The sequence below is a fragment of the Pteropus medius genome, unplaced genomic scaffold, assembly GCF_902729225.1.
Source record: "Pteropus medius unplaced genomic scaffold, Ma_sr-lr_union100, whole genome shotgun sequence".
NCBI classification, from domain to species: domain Eukaryota; kingdom Metazoa; phylum Chordata; class Mammalia; order Chiroptera; family Pteropodidae; genus Pteropus; species Pteropus medius.
Window position 1 is genome coordinate 2,002,540 of NW_024356333.1, and position 14,283 is coordinate 2,016,822.

The 14,283-nt window shown below is 50.6% G+C and overlaps 1 protein-coding gene, 1 long non-coding RNA gene and 1 other non-coding gene across 7 annotated transcripts in view; 1 reads left to right on the forward strand and 2 right to left on the reverse strand.

The window, feature by feature from the left end:
- KRABD3 (KRAB domain containing 3) overlaps window positions 1-8,298 on the reverse strand; it is a 22,096-nt gene extending 13,798 nt beyond the window's left edge. The window contains exons 1-6 of one of the 5 annotated variants that reach the window (XM_039861148.1): window positions 8,091-8,298; window positions 3,869-3,995; window positions 3,295-3,411; window positions 2,423-2,557; window positions 1,558-1,713; window positions 489-617 (exon numbers count right to left, since the gene is read on the reverse strand). In XM_039861148.1, coding sequence (XP_039717082.1) covers window positions 489-617; window positions 1,558-1,713; window positions 2,423-2,557; window positions 3,295-3,411; window positions 3,869-3,995; window positions 8,091-8,252 — 826 coding nt within the window. In that variant the 5' untranslated portion in view covers window positions 8,253-8,298. Of the gene's footprint in view, window positions 1-488; window positions 618-1,557; window positions 1,714-2,422; window positions 2,558-3,294; window positions 3,412-3,868; window positions 7,707-8,090 lie in introns of all 5 variants that reach the window. The other 4 variants (XM_039861149.1, XM_039861147.1, XM_039861150.1 and 1 more) reach the window with 4 other exon arrangements.
- Window positions 8,297-14,283, forward strand: part of LOC120601460 (uncharacterized) — a 25,446-nt gene continuing 19,459 nt past the window's right edge. Inside the window, exons 1-2 of the long non-coding RNA XR_005652445.1 lie at window positions 8,297-8,527; window positions 9,912-10,112. This is a non-coding gene — a long non-coding RNA (uncharacterized LOC120601460). The remainder of the gene's footprint in view (window positions 8,528-9,911; window positions 10,113-14,283) is intronic.
- TRNAC-GCA (transfer RNA cysteine (anticodon GCA)) lies at window positions 14,138-14,209 on the reverse strand. The gene has a single exon. It is a non-coding gene; the product is annotated as a tRNA-Cys (tRNA).

Here is a 14,283-nt window from a genome sequence, read left to right on the forward strand (position 1 = left end):
AGTCACAAATGATCCTTCGGGAAGACACTCAATTTATAGGGAAATACCTACAGAAAGGCAATTTGAGTTGTGGGGCTTCTGAAACCCTGGCCTGAGGAGACAGGTCCCCAGGGACTCGCCTCCCCAGGGCAGGCTCCCATGCCCCAACTCCGGCCCGGTCAGCCATGACACACTAGGAACAGGAGGCAGTAAGCTTGGGGACACCTTAGGGTACTGGGGCCCAGGCACCAGACTTTTCTTCAGGCAGCTGACGAGGCTTTTTAAGGGGCTGTTCCCAGGAGAGGTTCCGGTGGGCCCTGCATGATCGGCCAAGGTCAGTGCAGCTCTGACGGTGGCAGTCTTTGAGATTTCCCGCCCAGGAGAACAGGATGGCGCCTCCTCAGTGGGCTGTCAGGCGGCCCAGATGGAGAAGCCACGTGATACACCTCCATTTCCCTACCCCGCTCAGCCCCAGGGCAGGTCCCACCTCAGGAAAGCCAGCCTCTCACCTGCCCCTGCAGTCTCTCTCTCCTGCTTTCTGTGGCTCTTCCTCCTGCCGGGGCTGTAGGTGGGAGGGCTGTGCTCCCGGCCTGGGGCTTCAGGGCCTTCCTCCTCTGCAGGCCTCCGAGTGTCAGCGTCTATAGCAGGAGAGACAGGAAGTCCCTTCCAGGCCTGGCTCCTGGCCCCGGGGAATTGCCCCAGACCTAGTGCCCAGCGAACAGGCCTCTCCAGCCCTAAATCCCTGGTGCCCAGAGGACAGGCCTCTCCAGCCCTAAATCCCTTGGCCCAGCAGCTAAGTCCTGGGAACTCGGACTTGTGGCAGAGCCAGTTCCTGCAAGACTTGTTCCAGGGCTCCCCCCTGGGGAAGGCGGGGGGGTTGGGGGTCCTCTCCCAGTTTCCCCCTGGTATAATTGTAAATACCAAGACTGTTCACTCCAACCTCGCCTTCGGCTCAGCAAGGGACGCCAGCAACCTCAACACACAGGCCCCAATCTTGCACTCATGCTTCTCGAATGTGGGCACACAGAACCCCAGAGCAAAGGTGCCAGACCACGCCTGAAACCACAGGCTAAATGGAGTACGTTTTTCAGGCATGCCAATTGTATTCTGTATTAATTTTAAATATTTTTAATAAAAACAAGATATTGCAAACATTTTTTAAATAAAGTGAGACCATACAGAAATTAAAATGGCTACCCTTGCCCTCCTTGGCATTTAGGATTGCCCGATGAAAAGGTCTGAGACTTGGACCAGGTGATTCAGGTAGCACAGGTATGCTACCCGCCGCTGGACCTGCGCGTTAGGACCGTCCCCTGCTCACTGTGCACCTGACTGCTGCTCACTGAGCAGCATGAGCACACACAACTCCAAGAGCAGAGCTGGGTGAGAGGCCACCGGGGACCGAGCATCACGGCTCCTCTGGCCTTCACACATAGGCAGAGGACCAGAGCTGCTCCCCAGGGAGCTGGTCCCCATTTAGCAGCAAGAGAAACCGAGTCCCAGAGAAAATGAAGAGGGGTCAGGGTCTGGTCCCCTGACTCCAGGGTCGGAGCCCTGCCCCTGCTAAGTCACACTCACTGATGGAGAGGGGGCTCCCCTGACTTCTGGCTCCAGGTGAACCGCTGGATGATGGCCTGCCACTGGGCATGGTGGCCAGGCCGGGCCGGCTGACGGCTGTGTCTGGAAGGCAGCCAGGCAGGCCTCGGAGAGGACAAGTTTCCACAGTCACAGTTGCTGTCGGGGAGGAGGGAGAAGACACTGGAAGCTGGAATGTAAGCCCAGCAACAGGTAAAACACCCCCAACGTGCGATCCCGGCCCTTCCTTGCTGCATGCCACTAACGGTACAGGCCAAAGACGAGGCCCACATGCTGCACTGTCCTCCCTGGGCCCTGAAACACCGACTCACAGCCCTGGTCCTCCTCTGATACAATCCCTCCCACCGCTACCTGTTTCATTTACCGTCAACTGAGCGGGCTCGAAGGAATCCTACAGGCCAGGGCTGGTGGGGACAGATTCCCCCGAGGAGGTGAGGCCTGAACTGGGAAGGGCGAGGGAGCAGGGCATGGCACGGGGAAGGAAGGGGAGTCTGGTGAGCCGGGAAGAGCACAGGCTGGGAGGGGGACCTGGGTCCCCACTGGCCACTCAGACAAGGCACAGCTTCCTCTTCCTCATCTATAGAACTGGGGTTGGCCTCACCTGCCACGCAGGGGATAACGTGACAGGGGCCACGAGGGTGTGGATGAAGCCACACAGAAACCACTGGAAAAAGTCAGAAGCTTCCGTCTCGCCAACTATCCACGTGCTCTGAGGGCGGACATGCCGTTGGGCTGTTCATGCAACGGGGTGACTCTGCCAAGGGCCTGGCACACAGTGCGTGCCACTGTCCACACCCTGGACTTCACCTTGGGGACTGCAGAGAGGCTGCCCCACCGCCCGACTTACCCTCGGGGCTCACCCGCTCCTCGTCCAGGCTGGTACCCCGGCTCTCAGGGCCGACGTCCCCAAACAGGAACCCTGGGATCTCCTTCACCAGCTGCACCAGGGCAGTGAGGTGCAGGCTGTGCTGGGGTGCTCCTCCTGCCGGAGAGGCCACAGTGAACCCCCACACCCTACGCCTGCTCAGCACCCACGCTTCTGTGCTCATCTCCACACCATCCTCCTGCCATGTGAGGAGCGGCAAAGGAGAGACCGGTGTCCGTGACATAACGAGGACTCACGCCCGGTGACCTGCCCACTGGCACAGCCAAAACTGCGGGCTGGGAGCCAGGGTGGCTGGATTCTTCTATACTCTGTCACTCATCACCTGTCGCTCCTCTGAGGGGGACACCGAGAGGGCTGTCTCCCCATCCCTACCCACCATCTGGGCCCTTTGCCTTTCCTGGCGTCCCTTAACCTCCCGGCCTTGCCCGGGCTGGGACCATGGGCCGCATCCACCATTTAAGGTCTCCAGATGCTGGCCCTGTGGCAGCGTCTCCCGGAGCTGCAGGCTGGCTCCCCACAGGCGGAGGCAGGAAGGGGGCCTGAAGAGGTGGCGCTCCCCAAGGGTGACCCCAGGCTTCTTCTGAGCACAGCACGTGAGAGGCAGCAGTGTGCCGGGCTCCCGGCAGAGCGGCGGTGAGTGACAGATCCCGGAGGGGCCGGGGTCGGGAGTGCGGTGAGGTAGGAGGGCTGAGGTCAGTGCTCCCCGAGGAGCGGAGCTGGGGGCTGCGGACCACACTATGGGAGGGACGAGAGTGAGTCCACCTGGACACAGGCGGCCCAGGGGGACCAGGACGCCCAAAGGGGACTGGCCTTTGTCCACCAAGATCACTTACCTGGGCCACCATCCCCAGGAGGCTCCTCTTGTCCCTCACCAGCTTGGCTCCTGCTCATGGCTCCTCTAGGCTCCGTGGGAGACAGGAAGGCAGAGAGGGGGAGCGGCTCCGCTGTCCCTGGGAATAAAAGCAGGGACGGTCCCCCGGAACGGAAGTTCGCCTCCGTCCCCCCAAGTGCAATCGAACGGGCGGCCTAGCACCTGCACAGCCCTGCGCCTGTTCACACTCGTGTTTGTGTGACCCCGCCCAAACCCCAAGGACCAGAGCGTCAGAACCCGAGAGACGACCTTGCTGGTGTCTCACCAGCTTTTTAGCGCCCCGCCGAGCGTGCCCGGAACCGTGGGGCTGTCCACGGGATCCACGCGGCAGAACAGGCCAGTGAGGCCCCCAGCCGAGCCGAGGCTCTCGGAACACCGCCTCGGACGGTGCTCCTTTTGGAGATGAAAACTAAGGCCCGGCAGGTCCCAGGGCGACTCTGACATATTGGTGCTGGGGCCAGACTCCCATCCGCGCTACAGCGTGGACACTCGCCACGCTTCCCCAGAGAGGCCCCAGGGCGCGGCCAGCTCCTTACCCAGGGACACCAGCGCCTCGTAGTTCTCCTGCATCACGTCCCTGTAGAGCTCCCTCTGTCTCTCCCCCAGGAGCTGCCACTCGTCCTCGGAGAACTGCACAGCCAGGTCCTGGAAGGCGATGGACACCTGTGGGCACAATCTCGGGAGAGTTGGCTGGTTCCATCCCAGCGAGAGTGGGGTGGGTGCCCAACACATGGGAGCAGGTGAAGGAGCAACAGGAATCTGCTCAAGAGACAGTGATGGGAGTGGGCTGTGTCCCCCAAAAGATACGCCGAAGTCCTCACTCCAGTACCCGTGAATGTGGCCTTATTTGGAAACAAGGTCATTTCTGATGTAATTAGTTAAAATGAGGTCAAACCAGAGTAGGGTGGGCCCTCGACCCAGTGAGAAGAAAGACACAGGGACACAGAGAGAAGAGTAGGCCATGTGACAACAGAGGTAGGGATTGGAGTGATGCAGACACAAGCCACGGAACGCCTGGGGCCACCAGAAGCTGGGTAACAAACCGCAGCGAGCGAAACCGCGACAAGCACGAGTGCAGATGGGGGGCGGGCGCCGCTGCACATTACGGAACCGGCGCACTCTGGTTTATCCATCTGTCCTTTATGAGTTTGGTTAGTGTAAGTCGACTCCTTGAGAACCACAATCTAAGGGTGTCCTACACCTGCAAAACCATAGTTCCACCCAAAACGCAGCCCCAGGAGGCCAATGAGAAGAAGCAAGTTGGGATGGCCTGGGAGGCTCATTTCTTCTCTACCTTTTGGTAGCTCGACAGGTCTGAGTTGGATCCAGGAAAGAATATACTGAGCTATGGAGGGTCCACCTGGCTACTTCCCAGGCCAGGGATATCAGCTACCCACCTCCCAGGCCTCTCTCTGTGGAACACAGGCCATGCTGTAAATGGCGGTCGGCCTGAACACGTCCCTATCTGATGATGAGAGCTGGGGACTGTGGGCAAGTGGCTGCTTCTGTGCATGTACAGTCTCCCCAACACACCCACTTACACGGGTACCAGGTACATCAGCCACCACCCAGCCTCTTAGCTCCATCTTCCTCTCCCCACCTCCCTCCCCTAATTTCAACACCCACGTGTTAAAGGCACCCTGCTGATGCTGAGTGAGATGTGTCACACTCAGGCTCTGTTCTCTAAGGGCCCACGGATCAGCAGAGGTGTGACCCTTACAAATTTCGGAGCACTCCAGATCTCCCACTGATTAACAACACGGCCCTACGCTGCTCAGACACTGTTATCCTGTGCGAGGGGTGAAGGGTCCGAAGCAAGGACGGGTGACGCGCACGCCAAGCAGGCAGACAGCCTCGGCACCAAGTCCAGGACTCAGGCCTTTGGACTGAGACTTCGGTGCCCCTTCCGCTGTGCATGACTGACTACGACCAATGATAACATCAGTAAACCTTAAGAAACCAAGTACCCAACATCTAATTTTTAAAAATTATTGTTGCCCAGTGTCTATAGGGGAACACACTGGACATCTGTGTCAAACGTCACCATCCCCAGTAACCTCTTCGTTTAAGGTGGTGACAGGGAGAGGGGAAGAGTCCAGAACCCAAGAAACTCTCTGTAGCCACTGCTGAGTGACATGGCCCTGGATGGAGCAGGGAACCGGGGGGTTGGGACCCAGCAGAGCCAAACAGTAGTTCTGCTGGAGAGCTGGTTCAAGTTGGCTATTAAACCAGGTGAAAAATACTCTGTATCCTCAGCTTCTCCCATCAGAAGTTATTTACAACATAATAACTGAAAAACAAAAGGGCTTTGAGGTTCAAATGATGTACTTCACAGCTGCTTTTTAATTAGGACTGATTTCCCACCTCATACTAGAGCTACTAAATCATGGTTTAGTGTTTTCTGGGGCCCAGAAATCGACATTGTCAAACTTCCCAAGTGATTTTGACACTGCGGTCCAGTCACAGGCTGGAGACGGGGCAGAACCTGCCCAGTCCCTGGAAATGAAAACCACACTGGTGAACAGGCGCCTGAAACGTCGGTTCCGCACCTGTCCCCAGGGCCAGCTGCCCAACATAGCATGTTTGTGAACTAGAAATCACACACAGCTGTAGATTTTAACATTTCATGCTGACTTCCATCCAAAGCAAGGTGGCTCTTCAATTTCTACCTCAGTGCCTTCAATAATGGGTGCCTTCCACATTCCCAGCAGCTGGTCCTATGGCTGGCCGGATCTGGCAGTTAAGAAGCTCTGGCCACACAGCCAGGGGCAGAGCACAGGGGTGAGAGGTTGACCTCAGGAGCCACGCTGCCAGAAACCTGACCCCTGCTTTGCTTCATATTAATATGGGACCTCGCCAAACTCATTTCTAAAAGTAAGATCGTAACAAGCTATAGCATAAGGATGCTGTGAAAACTAAAGAAATACAAGAAAAGTGCCTGGAACAGATGCTGGGACACAGTAAGTGCTATGATTAGCATTATTGCAGCTAAATCTGTCACAGCCTGCCACCTCCAGCTACGCAGAATAGGCTCTTCCCTACATACTCCTGACCGCTGTGACTCCTGCCTCTTTATCTCTAAGCTAAACACACCCAGTTCTTCGAAACATCTTGAAGAGATGATTTCCAAGCCTGTCAACTTCTCAGCCTCAAGAAAACTCTTCTATGACAAAGTTCCTACAAAACAAGACTGAAAACTGATTATGGCTAGAGTAAGTGGTCTCGTCAGTGGCCTCCCTCTGCCCAGAAGAAGCAGAGGAAGAGTGAGGAGTGTGTGTGTGCGCGAGGGAGTGAATAAGCATAAGTGTGAAAACACACAGTCAGTAAACACTCACCCTCAGGAAAGGAGAACCCAACACTGGCTTGAATCTGGGCCTCCCGTCCTCCTCCAGACCTACTTCACTCACTCAGTGGCTCTCAGGCTGCCCTCCCTCAACCAGCAGCAGCAGAATTTTCTGGGCTGGTTCAGGATTGCTGTAACAGAGCAGCCTCCTGGCTCACTGCTGCCATGCTGGTCCTCCTTAAAACATTCCTACCATGTCACCACTCAGCCTGAAAACTCCAACTTCAGTGCCCATCGGAACCATCCATCTCTCACCGTCCTTCCCAGCCTGGACCCATTCTCCCAGCATGCCTCAGTCTCCCAGATCAGACCCTGTACCCTGCTGCCTCCAACCTGTGGGCTGTGCGCACACGCCCCTTGGCTTTTGGGAGTCACACTGGACAAAAAGACAGGAGGCCCTCCCTGTTCCTCTCCATCCGACTGTGCCCTATTGCTCCCCAAGGCCACCTTCTCCATGAAACTACACAGTGTGAGTACACACGCCTCCCAGAACCTGGTCCAACCCCTCATTTTATAGATGAGGGAACTGTGGGATGAGGTGGCCCTAGCACGGGACCAGTAGGCATATTTGAGTAATGGTGTCCTTGGGCTTCTTAACTGGACAGCCAGGCTGCCCGTCTCTGACAGCGTTCAATTTACCTGGCTGTTCCTTCCTTTCAAAAGTTTGTGGGGCATTAATGACACCAAGGTCCTGGCACAGTTACTGCTCTGCCTGTTCACAGCCTGCCCCAGTCCCCAGCCCCAGGCCTCCCCCATGCCCCAACCATGGAGTCTGTTGCCTGAGGTTGTCCCAAGCTCATGAGCCACCCCAATTACAGAACTGACTTCCAGAAGATCACGTGGCAACTCCCCACGTCTTCCTAGCACCTTCACAGCTCTGCACGCAACTCGCTCAAACTGTGCCCAGGTTGACAGATGGGGCTCTCACTTCAGCTCTCGGAGCTACACACCTTACTTAGAGGATAAAACCCGGGAGTGGTGGACATGGACCTAGTTCCATGTCTCATCGCCTCTCCCAGGGGTCCAGGATCCTATCAAAAATAAAAATATCGGATTTACTCATTCCCTGAGGCCTTCATGCCCACCACTGCCAGGATAATTTATAATTAGTTAAAAGAAGCCAAGACGAGGGAAGGCGATGCTTAACCCAAAGGACCGAGTTCCCAAAGGTGGAGAGATTTCTTGTACGTGTATACTGCAGGCGAGGAGTAGGGAGAGGTCGCCCAAGGTCTGGACTTCACACGAAATCCTGCGCACCGGACCCGCCCAGCCCCGCACAACCCGATTTCAAAGTTGGCAGGTCCCAGGTTCTTTCCTCGCCCCCGGGGGCCGCGCGGTGCCCCGCAAAGCGGACCGGCCCAGGCATGCGAGCGCCCGTCCTCCCAGGCTTAAGGCGAGGTCCCGGCTCGCATTACCTGGCGCGCCATCCCGGACCCAGCCTCCGCTCCCAGCTTCCGGCGCGGTCCGAGGCGCTCGCTCCCGGGTCCGCGACCTGCCGCGCGACCCTCAGCGTCGGCGACGGCAGAGGTCGGCGCGGGAGGAGGCGGGGCCGGGGCGGCAGAGGGCTCGCCCCGCATCCCAGGAGTGGTCCTGTTTCCGCCCGGAGAACCCTGGCCTCGGCGGCCCGTGGTGCGCAGGCGCAAACTACACTTCCCAGGAGGAGCCGCGGCGCCGCTTACTCATCGCCTCCGCGGGCGACCCTGCGAAGCTGCCAGGAGGGGCTAGGCGCCGGGACTCACCTGGTGGCTAGCTCAGGGTGTGTTTGCACGCGTGTACGCATTCATCCATCCGTCCAACCATCCATTTATCCATTCCTTCATCCAACATTTACTGAGCGCATCCTCTGTGCCAGGTGAGGATGCTCGGATGAAACGGCATCCGCCTCCTCCAGAGGGCGCACCTCTTAAACCGACCGTGACCAAGACACCCCGGGAGGCGTTGGGATGGGGAGTGGGTCTCCAGGGCTGGAGAGGGGGCTGCAGGCCCGACGGCGCAGGGCCGCGGTCGTGGGTGGGCGAGAGTGGTTGCCAGACGGTGGCACATCTTGAGATCTGTCACTCCGCTTCCTCACTCACTACAGCATTGACCTGTGTGTCATTATATCTTGGGTGACTATTTACTGGCCTGTTTGGTTCATTGTGGTAACCTCTCAAGTTCCTGGCACGTAGTAGACCCTCGAATAAATGTGTGAGGCGTGAACTAAGCGTGGGCCCCACCATTCTGCCCGGCAGGAAGCCTAGGGAGAGCGACGGACTCCCGCGGAGAAAACCCCGGCTGAACACAATGAGCCTCATTTCAGGTCTGGAGGCGGACCCGTTAGAACAGCTCCGAGAAGGTGGGCCTGAGGGGCTCAACCTGCTCTGCAAGACGGAAGCTCGCAGAGGTAGAGGAAGTGGGGTGACAGTACCAGGAAAGAGAAGCTCGCTGCCCAGAGTCCTCTTCTCTGCGTCCCATCCCCACAGGTTCTCTTCCTCGGAACTTTTGGGGAAAGGGAACCCCTCACCACGCAATCCCAGCATTGGTCCCCGTAGCAGCTCTGGTCTGCCATGAATCTCTGCTGGCTTGTTGCTGGTCACCTCCCAGAACTCTCAGGTACAATATTGACATGGCTTGGCCCGGCCTCCAGGCAAGGCCGAGAGGAGCCCACTGTCAGTCACTGCCCAGCCCCACACCTGGGCAAAGGCTCCTCCTTCATACTGTGGCTCTTAAGAAGGAATGTATCTGCCAAGGAGGACTCCTCGTTGTTAACTGGGCCCAAAACCCTAATCCGAGTATAGCAACCATAGCTGGCAGAGGCTTCTCCTGCACCACAGGTACCATTTCAGGGAAGTCACAGACGGAGCTGCGAAGCCTCTGCACTACTCCGGCCCTCTAAGCCCACCCTTATGAAGGAGTTCCTGGAATCCTCTGACCAATGGGCTGAGACCTGCCCATCCAATCAGAACTGCGCAGCTATATCCTCATTTGCCCATCTCTACAGAACAACCAGTTAGCCAATCAGAATAGGTGTCTTCAACCAATCAGGACTATTTGGACCAATTACGCTGTGCAGATTTGGGTTCCTCATTTGCATAAAAATGGACCAATCAGGAACCAGGGTGGGAACTTTATAAAAAGTGGCTTCCCTTCTGTCTGCAGTTTCCACCTGAGACTGTGTTTCCGCAGTTTCCACCTGAGACTGTGTCAGTTTCCTAACTGTTCATCTGAATAAAGTTTCTCCTCTTTCCTCATTCCAGATTGGGGCCTCCTCTTGACATTAGATTGGTAGCAGTAAATTTCTGTGGATAATACCAAAGGAATAATTGACACAGGACCGGTGCGCATGTGGCCGACTGTAGGAGGATTTGAAGGTATCACGAAGATTTCACGACATGGAAAAATAAAACTTAAAAGTCAACATCTGATCTCAGGATCCCCAAAGGCCACAGGACCTTGTGGTAAGTATCTTACCTGTGCTTTGAGCCTGTGTCCCACCTTCTCACTGAGGTCAGCCTCCCAGTAACTTGTCGCTTCTCTTGGCTCCTCTCTACACCCCACCCTTGGTCTCAGAATCCCTAACTTTAAGATTCCTTAAATTATCCCATTCCTGCATCCATCTCTGCTTCTGTACCTGCATTGAAAATGATTTTGGAGAACTGTCATAAATTCAGTTTCAAGTGTTTATTTGGCATTTCTGGACAGGGACAAAGGCGAGAGTGCAGATAGAACAAATTTTTAAAATATTCTCAATAATTCAAATTGGTTTTTCTGCTAATCGATATTCAGTGGTTTAACTTTTAATATAGTTGGCTTTGGCTATCCGGTCATTCTATGAATTGGCTTTCGATGAACCAGTCAGCTACAGTTTTCCCAAAGTAGCTAGCTTCCTCTAAAGATAAATGGTACTGTCTGTTCCTCGTGTGCAAATGGTTGCAATTAATTTAAATATTTAAAGTATTTAAACATTTAAAAATCTTTTCTGATTTTCATTATTTTTTTTTCTACCCATGAGGTTATTAAAAAGTGCTCTTTAGCTTTCAAACGTGTGGGTCTTCTTTAAAGTTATCTTTTTGTTATTGAGTTTTGCCTTGTAAGAGAACGTAGGGTGTGCTGTTGATTTTTTTTTTTTTTTATTTTCTGAGACTTGCTTTGTGGCCAAGTATGCAATAAATGTTTGGAAATGTTCCATGTTTGCTTCACAGGAGTATGCGTATTCTAATGTTGGTTGTAGGGATCTAGTTGGAGTTATTGAATCAAGCTTATTGATTGTGTTATTTATGTCTTCTATATATTTTGCCTTTTTGGTCTCTCTGTTACCGAGAATGATGTATTAAAATCTATTATGATTTCACATTCGTCAGAATTCTCCATGTATTTCTGACAATTTTTGCTTTATATATTTTGAGACTGTATATATGTGTCTAGAATTGTATTTTCCTGGAGAAGTATTCACTTTATTGTTTTATAGTAATCCTCATTACCCTAAGAATACTTTTAATCTATAATGCATTTTGTCTGATATTTATTTAGCTACACTAACTTTATTTTTGGTTAACCTTTGTCTGATATATCTTTTCCCATCTTTCTACTTTCAAACTTTCTGTATATTTATGTTTCACATGTGTGTTTTATAGGAACATGTAGCTAGATTTTGTTGTTGTTTCATACAATATGACAGTCTCTATCTTAATTGGCAAATAATCCATTTGCATGTGTTGTGGCTATATTTTTATGTAATATATGATAATATATTTTTATTAATTTCTACCATCTTATTTTGTGCTTTCTATTGATTCTACTTTTTTCTGTGCCTTTTTCTCCATCCTTTCCTTCAACTGGATTGATTAATTTTTCTTTATTCACCTTTTTTAAATACTGATCTGAAATTTATGCCTTCTTTTTCTATGCTTTTGGGGTTCTTCTTTAAAATTTTACACACTCCACAAAAATAAGACTTTTGTAAATTAGTTTAATCACATAATTCCATTTCTGTCTTATGTGTAATTGTTGCCTTTTTAGTTAAATCTTGTTTTTAAGCCTTCCCCAACTCTCTCATATATATATATACACATATATATATATGTATGTATACACACACACATATCAGTGTGGGTATATACACATATATACACATATATACGTATATATACATGTGTACATGTGTGTGTGTGTGTGTGTGTGTGTGTATACTATGCTGGTTAGATTTACCAATGTGCTCACTACAGTTACGTGCCACTGTGCCACATAATGACATTTCGGTCAACGATGGACCACATATATGACAGTGGTCCCATAAAATATAATGGAGCTGAAAAATTCCTATCGCTTAGTGGCATTGTAGCCATTGTAATGTCACCCACGTGTTTGTGGTGATGCTGGTGTAAACAAACCTACTGCACTGCCAGTCATATCAAAGTATAGCACATCTAGTTATATATAGTGCATAATACTTGATAATGATAATAAACGACTATGTTACTGGTTTAAACGACTATGTTACTGGTTTATGTATTTACTATACTATACCTGTTATTATTAGAGTATACTCTCTGTACTTTTTTTTAAGTTTGCTGTAAAACTATGCTATGTTCCACCAGCAGCAGCCTCATACATCTCGAGTTTACCCCATCTCTGGATTGCATCTATTTCTCTTGTGGTTGATTTAATCTCATGTTGTTTTGTACAATAACATTATGTACAGGCTCGTAGCCTAGGAGCAATAGGCTATACCATATAGCCTAGGAATGTAGTAGGTTATGCCATCTAGGTTTGTATAAGTGCACTCTGTGATTTTCACACAGTGACAAAATCACCCAATGAAGCCTTTCTAGAAATATATCCCCATTGTTAAGCGGCACATGACTGTAGTATCTTTGTTTACTATTTTTTCTTTGTCTCTTCCTTCCTCCTCTGGGTTCAGTGTTTTTCTCTCTGAAGTATGCCTTTTTAAAGTTCTTTCAGCAAGAATATGTTCGAAGTAAATGCTTTCAGTTATATGAAAATTTCTTATTTTTTGCTCACTCCTGAATTATATTTAAACTGAGTAGTGAATTCTAAATTATGTTATTGTCTTTTGCACTTTTCGTATTTTATTCCATTGTCTTCTGACTCTCGTTGCTTCTATAGAAAAGTCTGCTGTCAGTCTCGTTATTATTCCTCTGCATTTGATTTGTCTTTTCTGTCTGGCTGCTTTTACGATCATCCCTTTGTCTATGGTATTATGAAGTTTCACTGCAATGTGCATAGGTGTGAACTTATTTTTATTTACTTTTCATAAAACTCATGATTCCTAATTCTGAGGTATGTCTTTATACAAGTCTGGAAAAGGACCATTTTATCATTTAACATTGCCTTTCCCCCTTTATATTTCTTCTTTGTAGAATTCATATGTGAACATTTTCAGAACCCTTCATTCTATCCTCTGTCTCTCTTAGGCCTCTCTCTGCCACTCTTCTATATTTTGTATTTTTTTTTTTTAGACCTTTCTCTTTCATTCTAGGTCCTTTTATATTCTGTTTGGTAAATTTATATTCTATTTCACTCCCAAATCTCTCTTCTTTCTCTCTCTAATCTGCTGTTATACTGTTAACTTCAGTTATTGTATTTTTTATTTTAAATGAATCTGCCTCATCCTTTTAAAAAATCACATGTTCTCATATATTCAATTCCTTATGTCTTTAATTATTTTAACCATACTTACTTTTTAGTATTTATCTGATAATTCTGCTCTCCGCTATTCTTTATTTCATCTGATGGCTTTCACTCATGGTAGACTGATTCATCATATATTTTGTTATTTTGCATGGTGAGCTCATGAAAAGTCAGGTTTCATCAGCGGAATTCTGTGTGGTTTGACTGTTTTTCAGCAGAGTACTTTCTCAGCTCTCTCTTTCCTGTGTCTGGCATTGAGTAGGAATCAAATATGTCTTGATCGAATGGGTGATTTCGCGGATGAACAGATGGGTGCTAGCCACTGCTCTGATGTCAGTAAGCATTGTTAGGATAGACTGGGGGTCAAAGAGCCATGCCTCTACAGGGAAGATGGATTTAGGGACAGTAGTGTGCTTGAGCAGGCTCGAACCAGAGAATCTCTTGTGAGCATGACTTCCCACCTCCATATTCAGTGATCTTATGTTTGTAGTTTGTCATTGGCCTTGGTGAGATTATTATCACCATGAAATTAAGAAACACTAAAAATCGGTGATGCTCCCCTCCCCCAAGAGCTGGTTCTTAAACATTTACCAGCCCACTACTGACTGGGGGCAATGAAAATATGTAGAAAAGTGAACCTAAACCAGCCTATATAGAATAAGACCTGTGGTAAGTGAACTAAAAAGTCTGAGTTGGAGAAACCTATCACTCTAGGACTGTGGTGCTCAGTGACAGAAGTTACCCTTGACTTTCTCCCAGATTTGGAAAGGATCAGTATCAGGAGAAGCTGAAAAATCAACACTAGCTCTAGTAAGCAAAAGTGGAAGCCAGCAGGGGGCACCCGGATTTGAACCGGGGACCTCTTGATCTGCAGTCAAATGCTCTACCCCTGAGCTATACCCCCTGATGTAAGCTGGGGCCTAAGTAATACCTTTCACCTGTGTGGCCATGCCCAGTATGCCTATAAATTTTTGCCAC